This window comes from Polypterus senegalus, chromosome 5, assembly GCF_016835505.1.
Source record: "Polypterus senegalus isolate Bchr_013 chromosome 5, ASM1683550v1, whole genome shotgun sequence".
Lineage (NCBI taxonomy): Eukaryota > Metazoa > Chordata > Cladistia > Polypteriformes > Polypteridae > Polypterus > Polypterus senegalus.
The window spans coordinates 64,384,544-64,397,651 of NC_053158.1; the positions used below are offsets into that span (position 1 = coordinate 64,384,544).

Sequence of the window (13,108 nt, forward strand, 5' to 3'; positions counted from 1 at the left end):
CATCCAGCATTTGTTTGGGTAAGTTGCATGGTCAAAATTTTAAAAATGCACCTGAAAAATCCTGGGGATTTCATCCACATCAGCCCTGTATACATCTCCTTGAGTTACTGGCCTCACATGAAATAATTTGCTAGAGTTAAGAGAAAAAATGTAGGACTGTTAACAGTAATAAAGGAGGACTAGCAGGGTCATAATATGTTTCTAACCAGTTCCTAATGTACTGGTAAAATTAAAAATGTTTGCACAGGAAAACAAAGCAAGAAAAAGAGTTATTTGCCGTATATGCTACCTAAATCACTATAAAAATACATATGTAGGCACTGATTATATGTATGGTTTATGTAGTTTATTTTAGACAATTAACAATGTTTACTGTGAATTCTGCAATCATAAAGGAAAGTTTAAAACTGCATTGCCTAGGTGTCATGTTGTTGTCCTTTTTTATTCAAAATAAATCATAACTGTTTTCAAATGTTGATAGTATAGCATATCTTTTAACAATTGTGACGAAAGCAGAAAATGGTAGCGGGTTCTACCAGTTAAGCAAAATTAAGCAGAGATCTAGTTTATAGTACTGTTGAGTACCAAAATCCTGACAACACAGTACTAGTAAATTATGTATCTTGTGTTATTTTACTACATGACATGTGAACAGCAAGGCAGTACTACAGTGGGTCCAAATTACATGGAAGTACTGAATGTGGAGATCACATAACAAGTACAAGAAAATCAAAAAGTCATGAAAATGAAGGGGGCTTTCTATAGAGAGAGAGAGAGATAAACCTGCCTTATTATTAGCCAGGACCTGCAAAGGAGTCAAAGGAGAAAACAAGTACTGCATTTCAAAAAAACCTTTTCAAAGAAGATTATTTTAACAAGCTTCTTACAGCTTGTACAATGAAGATACTATAACAATAATTTTCTATTCTAAATACTACTAGAATGGTTAAATAAAGTATGTTGGTTTGCACAAACTGGTCCTAGCACAATATTGTTTACTGCTGGGCAGTATGCCATACAGGTTAATATGATGAGGCCTCATTTTTGCAGAAGTGATTAAAGGTTTTGCAGAGGAGATTCAATCACTTTAAAATGACAAAGTTGGTAGCAAAATTTCTAAAGCATGTCAGTGATGCCTTCAGCAAAGTGCTCCTTACCCTCAAAACCCAAATGTCTGGTCACAACTGCATGTTGAAATAGTTTGTGCTTATAGTGCAACAGTAAATATGCTGAAATGGAGCTCTAACATAGAGGGGGTGCACTGTAAAGTTCACCGTTTGAAGAAATGTCTATAAATATGTGTAATACTGTTCATTTTAGAACTGACAGATTGAAGAGTACTGTAATGAAATTGTTCCAAATAACATTTCTCATTCAAGCACAATACTTACTCTATATCTAGTACCATAGAAGGGTTGGATTGCTCTTTATCTGTTTCATCATTGTAGAACAGAATCTTTTTACTACTGACCACAACATACTAGAAAAGGAAAAAGACAGTTTCATTACACAAACCTTTTTTCCCCCCCAAGAGTACTTTCTAAGCTGTAGAATACATTTCTCCCGAGAAGTCCCTGCTTCTTCTCTACTAATGTACAGGCATTTTTACCCACCCGTTTTCAAAACGTCTTGGGTGCCTAATACTTTGTACCGCACAAATCTTCAGCTTATATAATGCTTGCACTAATCTTAATCAACGTTTGATTTTCCGTGCATTTGCTGATAAGTTGCAAACCTAAAGTTTAGTTTTTGTATGAACTCCATTACAAAAATATACTATGCCTAAATTTGTGGTCTCGGCTCCTTGCAGTTTACTTTGGAACTTAACAAAATGTAATACCTTTCAATGAGGATAAATTGCACATATTTGTAATATGCAATATATATGTTTTACCAATCTTACATTTTATACACTAATTGAAAAAATACAAAACAGCAATTACTTTTATTAAAATAAGACAAAAAGGCAAGCATTTCACTTTTTAGATTATTTTTATAACATCAGATAATACTGCCTGTGAACGGCTTATAAAATTATTTGATCCTGAATTAGAAAATTCTGTTCTCATCTTTGGTAATTCTGTAAATTTAAATACATGCATGCACTTAAGTAAGGCTTACCTGTTTCTTCCACCCATATCGTTTTATATTGGCTCGATTAGGTATCGACAGCCATCCCTCCAAACGTGATTCTGCCAAGAAATTTATGATAGGCATTATAAGGTTCAAGGTTCTTTTATTTGCCATTTGTGCATAAAACCAACAGTCAAAGTACATTGGAATTCTTGTGCAGAGCTCTGTCCAAGTCATAGTAAAACATTAAAAAAAAATTTAAAAAGAGTAAAACAATAAAATAAATAATATAGATTATACCACCACTATACAGAAAGGTGCTAATATCTACACATTATATTGTAGGTATTGCATAGTTAAAATATATTTCATTCATGATTTACAGCCTTAAATAAACAAAGCTCTTCTGACATATACTGTACATGCAAAAATGTCAAATTGCAAGATAGAAATTATTATTGAAAATAGTTTAAAATGTGCCCCTAGTCCTTTGCCTATACAACTATTAACTTTATTTCAGTTCATGTTTGAATGGAAAACAAACACACTGCTGTTACTGCTGTGTGTAATGATTATCTTTCACTTCAGTGTGAGATTTCAGGGAGTCAATGCTTATATCTACATCATTTTTAGTGGCTGAATTTAAGTTTACTTATCCATTATAGGAAAGATATAAAGTCTATACAGTTTGCTTAAAGGAAGCAAAGCCCAATTAGTTAAATAAAAAGAAATGCATTATCCGTATTATGTCTTAAATATATACTAAAAACAGGGTTTACTCCTTGACTTGACTTATAAAGTTCTATCAGACTTGAACATGCCACTTGGCTAACTGTGGACACCCTACTACCTACAAACATGCAGTCATGGCCGAAATTATTGGCACCCCTGGAATTTTCCCAGAAAATGCACCATTTCTTCCAGAAAATTGTTGCAATTACAAATGTTTTGGTATACACATGTTTATTACCTTTATGTGCATTGGAACACCACAAAAAAAACAGAGAAAAAAGCCAAATCTGACATAATTTCACACAAAACTCAAAAACCGGGCTGTGGAAAACCACAGAAGACAACTGTGCTGGATGACTGCAGAATTCTTTCCTTTGTGAAGAAGAACCCCTTCACAAAATTTAACAAAACCAAGAGCACTCACTGGGAGGTAGGCCTATCATTGGCTACATTCAAGAGAAGACTCCAAGAAAGGAAAGACAGAGGGCTTACTAAAAGGAGCAAACCATTGGTAAACCTCAAGCATAGGCTTTGCCAGAAAGCATTTTTTGAAAGCCTGTCCAGTTCTGGAACAGTTTTCTTTGGACAAAGGAAACTAAGATCAATATATACCAGAATGATGGGAAGAGAAGAGTATGGAGAAGAGAAGAAATGGCTCATGGTGTCATGAATACCACATCATCTGTAAAACATACTGGACGTAGTTTTATGGCATGATCATGCATGACTGTAATTGGAAGTCAGTCACTAATGTTTATTGATGATATGGCTGGTGGCAGAAGTAACAGGATGAATTCTGAAGTATACAGAGCTATACTATCTGCTCAGATTCAGCCAAATGCTGCAGAACTAATCAGACATCACTTCACAGTACAGATGGTCAATGACCCAAAAACATACTGTGAAAGTAAACCAAGTGCTTTTCAAAACCAAGAAGTGGAATGTTCTTCAATGGCCAAGTCAGTCAACTGACCTCAACCCAATTGGACATTCATTTCAGTTCCTGAGGACAAAACTGCTGGCAGAAAGTCCAACAAACTAGCAGCAACTGAAGACAGATGCAGTAAAGGACTAGCAAAGCATCACTAGAGTGAAAACACAGCACATGGAGATGGCCATGGGTTCCAGACTTCAGACAGTCATTGACTGTAAAGAATTTTCAACCAAATACTGAAAATGATCATTATATTTATGATTATGTTAGTTTTTCCAAACACTTTTGAGCCCCAGGAAATCAGGGGGCCATGTATAAAAATGGAAGTCTTTTCTAAACAGCTCATACAATATTTTTATTAAACCCTTTGAATTAAAGCTGAAAGCCTATACTTCAATCACATCTTAATTGCTTTATTTCAAATACATTATGGTGGTGTATAGAGCCAAAATTATGAAAATTATGTCACTGTCCAAATACTTATATACCTGAATCTATTTGTCTTAATTTCTATTGGGGGTGGGTACCAAATGGGTTAAACACAGACCTTTGTCTTATCACTAATTAAAGAAGCTAATTTCTACACAAAACACGACTTAACATAACGTGGACAGCTCAGCTCTTGTCTAAGTGAAAAGCAAACATCTCTCAACAGAGCATACCCAGAATTTGGAGAAAAGCACTGTTCTAAAAGTGTCATATTATTATTGCCATTTCAATCTGAGATGATGCAGTGAGAACTGGGCACAATACTTGCATTGTGCAGTCTGTGTGACATCAGTAGATAGCTGAAGATTCACAAACTCACAGCCCTGTGGACAAAACCATCCAAAAAATGACAGACAAGGAACACTGGCACAACTACAAATCGTAAAGCAGGTGAATTTTTAAATAAAAATGCATACTATACTAACATTAACTGTCACAAGACAGACCATTACCTATTGCCTCTATGACATTAGCCAAAATACCCCAAGTTCAGCAATGAAGTCAGACACAGATATACCCCTCTTTTCAAAACTATCTATTCAAAACTGTGGTTCAGATGACCTGGAGTACTGAGCAACGGCAGAATGACATCCTGCAAGAAATTATCCAGCCCTAAACTGATTTAAAGTTACATAATGGTCAAACATGCCACTTTAGCTTTAGAGCCTTGTTTATGCAAATATTTGTTTCATTAATCAGTCCCATCATTTGTGCCAAACTGATGAAAATCAGATAACATCCCTATGGTTCTTCAATTTTCGCTTTTGCCAGTATAAATATGACTAACAATAGTTTATTTTATTATATTAAACCATAAAGGACTGCACATGATTTTAATGTTGAGCTTACCTTATTTCTCTTGCTTTATTTTTTACTCCATTAATTTTAATATAACAGATTTATATTAATCCAGACAACAAGATTAATTATTTATATTCCCGTCTATAGAAAACATAAATCATTGAGATCTTGAGACTATTTTAAAAAACTAAGGACAGATAAAAGGATTTAAAAGCCATGCATTCTCTTTTAATTATTGGAGAAGCACATTTAGTACAGTAAATATATGTACTGTATAAGCATGCCACCCTATTCATTAAAAAAAAAAACTAAACAATTAGCATGCATAAATATTATAATTAAGTATATAAATAAATGTGTGAAGATAAAGACAATGTTATCAAATGCATTTCAGAAGCATTAAACTTGAAGATGCATTCTAGATAAACATAAAAGAAAGTCAAATAAACAATCAGCTTCACACATCAGGCAAAGATAGAAAGGGACCTCAGGCCTTCTGGTTACTCACAGAGGAACAAGAATGGAAGATACAAAGATAAGGAGAGCAAACAGGAACAACTAGACAAGAAGGATGAAAGACAAGAAAGAAGTTCAGTATTTTAGCACTCGAACACTAGGTGTTGTGATTAAATATAGCAATTCATCTTAATTCAAATTTGTGCAGTTAGTACTCTTGAGAGTGTTCCAAGCACTGTTTTTAGACTATTCTAAAATAAAGCATAATCTAACCAAAACATAAACCTGAGTAAATGTTAACAAGAAGCAGTACAATTTTAAAAAGTCTGAATCTTTTAAGATGGAGTTCATTTTTCTTTTTTGATATTTTTCATTGGTGTAAACTAAAATTTTTAAAAACAAAGCTAGTCACAAACAATATTCTGTTGGCCTTTAGAAGTGCCCCTGGAATGCACATCTGGTGACTTTTGCTTAGTATTGTCGTAACCTCCCGATCATCTAGCGGTTTAACTAAGAGCAGTTCAAATTATTGAATGACTTTCACAACACAAATACTGTGAAGCCTTTTGACCTTTGGTAAGGTACATGCTGTAATAATGAAACACATGAAATACAAATGTACTTGGACCCAAATCAGCTCATACAATAGACCTGTATTAGCCCACATCATCACCGACACACATGAAAAGCACCAATTTATTGAAGTAATCTAATGTCCATTATATAGAGTATGTCCAATTCTATATTTATAATATACATAGGTGTGTTTGTGTGTGTGAATTTATTCTCATTATGTCTATTTGTCTTCCTTACAGTAGCACTGCTGCCAACATTTTGCTCTATATGGCCTGAAAACATGATTCAAACATGGCTTCTCTCACCTACTCAGTTTCCAACAGGCATGCTGTACTCCTCACAACCAGGCAAGTTAAATTGTCAGAAGTACAGAGAATTCCATTCAATTCTATTTGTCCTTATTTGTCTTTATTTGAAACAGTCCCATAAAAACAAGAAGTGCAGAGAATGACAGTTTCTAAGTTATTATCATTATTAGTGATTAAAGCTAGATGAAATATTTGCATATATTATTGAGAAAAATACAAGTTGAGTATCTCTAATCCAAAATACCTGGGGCAAGTATTTAGTATATTTTCAAGTTTTGCAATATTTGTATATACATAATAAGATATCTTGGGGACACATGTGATCCAGCAGGGAAATACAGTCAAACAAGCTAAATGAAAGTTAAGTGAAGACTCACCTGTATAATAATTCACATCATTGAGACCTCATTATAATGTGTGTTGACTGACAAACATATTAAACCACATAAGTGATGAATATAATATACAGACTCTGTTGGAATTCTCTTTAAAAAGGTACTGTGTGTTTGAACTGAAGATTTTTTTTTGTTTTTTGTCAGTTTATATAGGCTACCTGTTGTCACTTCCCAAGGATCTGGCCAATAAGTTATGACTATTTCAGCCAACTTTCACTCCATCACACACACTTTGCTGGAAGCCATTAACCCACCAATAGGATACTAGATCAAGTTTTCATATGGTGTTGATGTACATACATAAAACATTACATATATTTGCCATCATAAAAAGGCAATTTGTGGTAATTTTCCTAATTTAACTGGGGCACTCATATTGTAATAAGGGCATCTAGTAAGAATGAAGCTCTTTTTGCTGACTGTAAGCAGTGGCATTCCCTTAACACACAAGTCATCTACAGTGCCAAGACGAGTTTTAAGGCACATTCACATATGCACATTTTAGAAAGTGATTTATAAAGGTAAACTGTGAAGAAATATGCATAAACCAGGTTTTATTAATCAGATTTGTTTTTTGGATGTACGCATATCTGCACAGCTGAATCCAAACAGCTTTACAAATAAGACTCCTGGTGTAGAATTTTCCATTTTTGACATCTATATATATATATATATATATATATATATATATATATATATATATATATATATTTCTTTTACAGATGAGGCTCAGCACTTTTGAACTGCTGCACAGGTGTTATCATTTTTCTCTCCAATGCTACTTGGGGAGTCTCATCATTCCTGATTAAGTGATGATACTTTGTGGCGCCGCTGCTTCATAGGGGACCCTAACCACGGTCGTCAATTGTGTATTCTAGCTTCGTGGTGCTTCATGGGAAACAACCGTATCCCCGTAATCCCTGACCTGCTTACCCATCATTGTTCATGTACAGTAGCTTTGTGGCATTCAATGCTTCATGGAGGACCAGTCCATTCCACTCCCTGCTTTACCCCAGGGCCTCAAAATGAATTACTGCATTTGGAAGCTGCACATATGTAGTTTACTTGCACTCAGTAGAGAGAAAAAAAAAAACAAAAAAACCTGAGGCTACACAGGTGACGTCAATTGGAATTTCGGATTAGGGATACTCAACCTGCACTACCAGTACTTAACAAGCTGATCATATCTATACATTTATTTTGAGATAACGATCTTTACAAATGTAAATGTGTGGTAAGACATGTATCAATATTAAAGGACTGAACTTACAGATTCTACAAAAAGACCCTCTAACTGTGTATTCACAATCCTGTAATATAGCTTTCCTAGAACATTATATACTGACTAAGCACCTAAGGAATAAAAAAAGACATGTTCCAACATCATCAACATCCTCATCTGGAAAGAAAAAAAAAAAAAACTAATAGGGAAAACAGAAATTGAATTTTTAGTTTCTCCAAATGTAACTGTAGCAGTTCACAGCTGCAGACTGACAATAGTGAAAGGTGTCACAATTTTTATTCTTTGGAGTATTCATATATAATAAACCATTCTGAAAAGCATTCCTGAAAAACTGATCATTTTTAAAGACATGATCTAGATGGAAGTGAGTATTCAAAAAACTGAGAAAGATGCAGCTGATGCCACTTTTTTAAAAACAATACTAACTTCCACTTTATATTCATTTAGAAAATGAAAGTGGCCACATTTGTTCTTTCAGTAACAAAAAAAATGGGTAACCAACAGGATTACATTCCGTTCTCAATGGGTGCAACTAACAGAAACTTGCATTTCTCACTTCAGTAGATAAAGACAGGTTATTGCAGTTTTATTAGGGGTTAAAAACTGATGGAATTGTTTGCTGTATAAATTGCAAAGATTAACATAACTGACAAAAACACTGGTGAATGTAGAGAAAAACATTATTTTGCTGCCAAAAATTGCGACTTCAATGCAGTATAGCACCACTGTTGCAAGTACTTGCTATGTGACAGGAAGGGAGGGTGCTGTACCTCAAAAGGAAGTACAGTGAATGCACAAAACCATATGTTTACCCTGAAAAGTCATCTTCCATTGCTAGATTTGTAAATAACATCTGCCATAAACAAGCCTATGATGATTAAGTGACTACTAACATCGACAAACTCACATTTACTATGTGATTTAAACATAACAGCTAAACTAACAAAGGAATAACAGAATTCCAACAGTTAACAGAATGCAACTGAGCTCTGCTAAACTCACTTAAACCAGTTTCACTATTTTCTTCTACACGACTATTAAAGTTGCTGTTTTCTTTAAGTGTCATTAACCAATGACATATACATATTTTCTTGCAATTTAGTAAAGGCACAGTTGAATTCTTCCAATGATTAAACCAAACAGAATAATTGTTGCCTGACTCATTCAAGGTAAGACATATCAATGCAGCACTTTTGATAATCATATTAAATCTTCAACAACACAAAAACACTTTATTGGGCAGAGTAAACCTTACTAAAACAAGAATGTAACAGAAAGGATTGATTAGATGTAAAACAGAAATACACACCAAACCTTAATTTTATTATGAAGAATTAATAAAACTTCCCCAAGATTACTTTCTGTTCTCTTACCTGGTAAATTGCCATCTGCCTCATCAGGCTGCAGACTGGCTACACTAGAGTTGTCCATTCTGAGCTGTAAGTCATTAACTTTCTGGCGTAGTTGTTCAATGTCACTCTCTTTACTGTCTAATTGCATCTGTAGCTCAGTACGGTAGTTGTTCTCCTCCGCTAATTGCTATTAAAGCAAATGAATCAACACAAAATACAAAGGGTAAGTTGTTAACTAAAATTAATTTAAGGTCTTCTATGACCAGTCTTGTAATAAGCATATTAAAATAATTTAAGTTTCAGCATGCAGAGTGTGGGTGAACTGGGACAAGAAGAATCAAAGCCTACAGAAAAAAACATTCACTAGTGTTTAACAGTATATGTATATACATACATGTGCACACACAGTGCTTGTTAACCAATACATTCTCCATCCCCAATGAATTATAATGGATTTACTTAAACACAGATCATCAGATTAAAAACTTTGAAATGTCAAACTGAAAACAAATCATTACAAACTGAGCCACATATACTGCGATTATTAAATGCGTTTGTGATAAATTGGCAGTTCTCTATGCCATCTCATTCCAACCCGATAAAAAAATTAAGAGAACTTAAAATGCTAAGTAACAATTTTTTGTTGTGAATAAAAAATGCAAATTTTTAATGTTACTTTTAAAGACATTTTATGATTATGTTTGAATTAAAAATAAAATGTTTCTAAACTAATAATATGCAAAAATACAGAACTCTATAGCCTTGTAAAGCTTACCGCCTGCATCTCATTCAACTCTTTCTGGTATTTTACAGCCATATGGTTAAATTTTTCCTTCTCCTGGATCAGTTCCAATTGCAACTTTCTATTTTCCTTCTCTTTCTTTCGTAGATCTGCATTGCTAGTTTTTTTCCTGTCCATTTTCATGTCTTTTCTATTCATAATTTCTGCTAACTTGTTGACAGCCTGCAAAATCAATTAACAGTTGTATTTATTATTAAAATAAATATTACTATGAATTGAGAATTAAAAATGTTTAGATATCTGTAACTTATTTTCAAGCATACTCTATTAATGCATTGTGCAGAACAAAATTATCTTCATGAACATTTTACTGAAGAAAAAAAAAACAAATGCAGAATAAATAAAGTTCAGTGTTTCTTATTTTAACTGTTAAACTTCAAAATTAATAATAATGGCATATTTTACATACAGTAGTCATAACATTGCAATTTTAATTATGTCCTGTAATAAACTCAGAACTTTTGGAGAAAATAAAAAATGTACCAACAGTTAACATTTAAATAAAAAATGAATATATATTGTTACTTATACAAATGACATTCAGCAAGATGTACCACTATAACTATTTTAAATATAATGCACTTCTGCAGGAAGTTTAATATTCTCTGGTTTATCTGCATATAAGAGGTATTTTTTCAGACAGTAGTTTTGCTGGCTGCCAAATGTGATATGTAATTCAATTAGGATATTACTCCAAAACTACACTGCTTGCAAGATTATTTTTTTTTATGTGCTGGCACAGATATTTTGAGTAAATAACTTTTACCTTTTTAAGGTGTTCTGATATCTTCTTTCCTCTGAAAACCCACAATCATCATTTTGTCTACACTCCTGTGATACAGAAGCATGACTACAAGGCTGAAGACTGTGTTTATGGCTAAACTGCTAAAGTCTGTGCTTGTCAATTATTTACTTCTCATTCATTTAAATATCTGTAACTAGACATCTGAGACAAGAGTACCATAAAAATGTAGAGATAGCAACAGCTCTTGAAACCAGTTTTGATTCCTATTTCAGATGCCAATAATATATGAAATTTATTAAGCACAAAGGAAATTACTTATGTGTTCTTCATGTGTGTGTTTTTCCACAGTCCCAAGAAATTCTACTTGGTCAACTAGTTATTTTAAAATGCCTCAGCCTGAGTATGTATAAATATGCCCCGAAATACACTGGTATGCTGTACAAACATTAATTACTGCAATCTGACTTCTACTGTGAGGATATGTTACAGTCTAACAAGAACATGACTTTGGTGCAGAAAACAGATTAATCAAGTTTTATAGACATTATTATTTTTAAATAGTTGCAATTGTTATTAATCTATGAAAAAGGGCCAAACAAAAAGAAAGTCTAACACAATTATGAATACCTGTGTTTTGAGAGTGCGCTCTGTATTGAGTATCTTCTCATAATTATTTTTAACAGATGTAGAAAGCTCTTCTTTTTCTCTCTCAAATTCTATAAAAATGAAAATAAACCTCATTGTCAACATTAAGTCTCAAAAGAAAAACATTCAAGATATCATTACAGACAATAATAATTAATAATAATTTTTTACATTTATAATAGTTCGTTCTTCACTACTCAAAGCACTCTCCATGCTGGGATGACGCAAGATGCAACCCACACTGCAAACCCGTGATCTCCTTACTGCGAGACAGCAGTGCTACCACTACATCACCTGCATGGATAAAGGCCTGCACAAAAATGATTTTTAACATAATCACCTTCCAGTTGTGTCTTCACCTTCTCATTAAGATCAGCTTTTTCTTTTGTTAAGTTTTCCACATCTTTGGTCAGAGTTTTATTTGACTCTTCAAGCTATACAATAAGAAGACAACATTATAATAAATAAAAAGTAAATACTTCTCTGAAACCCACTGAATACATTTTCAAAAACTGTGTTCACAAACTATCTGAATAGAAACAGAGCATTCTTGATTATGTGTTAAACCTTCCTGGAAAAAGTCAGGAATAGTCTGATGAATAACAATAGTTATTCTATAACCAAACTTATTAGCACTATTGACTGTATCAAGATAATAAACAAAAATGTACAGAATATATTAATGCTGACAAATATTATTCATATATTAATACTGGATAATATGAACTTATCTGAATTCTAAATTTATAGTATTTTCAGACTCAAACATTTCTAAACTTAGAACAAATAAACTGACATTATTCTGCAAGTGATGACTTACCATAATAATAATGTGGTCTTTTTCTGTGCACTCCTGCTTGTGCCTAGTTGCTGCCTTTTTGCTTTCCTGAGTTAGTTCAAAATATTGTTCCTCCTGCAGTGCCCGTGCCAGCTGTTCTGACTCAGCCTTGGTAAATGTGAGATCCAGCTGTGCCGAAAGGGAATCCCTGAGAAACAAAATGCCTCCATTAGTAATATTATTACAAAGGGCCTAAAGAGAGCTTAGCATCTAAAATGATAAATAATAAAAACAGTATATAAACAAACACAAAATGCTTCAACTGTACAGTATTTCACAAAGTATGTATTCAAATATGCAAAAGAAGAAAAAACTGAAAACTACTGTTTTGGCAAAATGTGAATGTGAAAAATACCATATATATCAAAGAAAATTCTTGTAATACATTGGATATCATTTACCTTTCATTAACTAAATCCTGGACTTTTTTCTGAAATTCCTGTATTTGCTTGCTTCGCTCTTCAACCTCCTCTTTCAGCTCTCTGACCTGGGTCTTGTACAGTGTCTTAATAAACAAAAATATTATTTCTCATGAATAGTTCAAATGCTATTTGCTTAGTATGCTATGTATTATACCTACTTGTATAATTATTCTTTGATATGCAATTTATTTAGGCTATTACATAAAGCTCTGAAAAAAGTGCTACCTTACCCCACATAAACTGATGATTAGTACTTATGTTTAACAAAATAAACTTATATTTCATTCATTAAGATAT

At 33.2% G+C, this 13,108-nt stretch overlaps 1 protein-coding gene across 2 annotated transcripts in view; it reads right to left on the reverse strand.

The window, feature by feature from the left end:
- Window positions 1-13,108, reverse strand: part of rock1 (Rho-associated, coiled-coil containing protein kinase 1) — a 188,801-nt gene that overhangs the window by 8,847 nt on the left and 166,846 nt on the right. For both annotated transcript variants that reach the window (XM_039754719.1, XM_039754718.1), the window contains exons 22-30: window positions 12,791-12,894; window positions 12,372-12,537; window positions 11,892-11,985; window positions 11,534-11,622; window positions 10,135-10,323; window positions 9,381-9,546; window positions 2,122-2,192; window positions 1,392-1,480; window positions 52-130 (exon numbers count right to left, since the gene is read on the reverse strand). In XM_039754719.1, coding sequence (XP_039610653.1) covers window positions 52-130; window positions 1,392-1,480; window positions 2,122-2,192; window positions 9,381-9,546; window positions 10,135-10,323; window positions 11,534-11,622; window positions 11,892-11,985; window positions 12,372-12,537; window positions 12,791-12,894 — 1,047 coding nt within the window. The remainder of the gene's footprint in view (window positions 1-51; window positions 131-1,391; window positions 1,481-2,121; window positions 2,193-9,380; window positions 9,547-10,134; window positions 10,324-11,533; window positions 11,623-11,891; window positions 11,986-12,371; window positions 12,538-12,790; window positions 12,895-13,108) is intronic.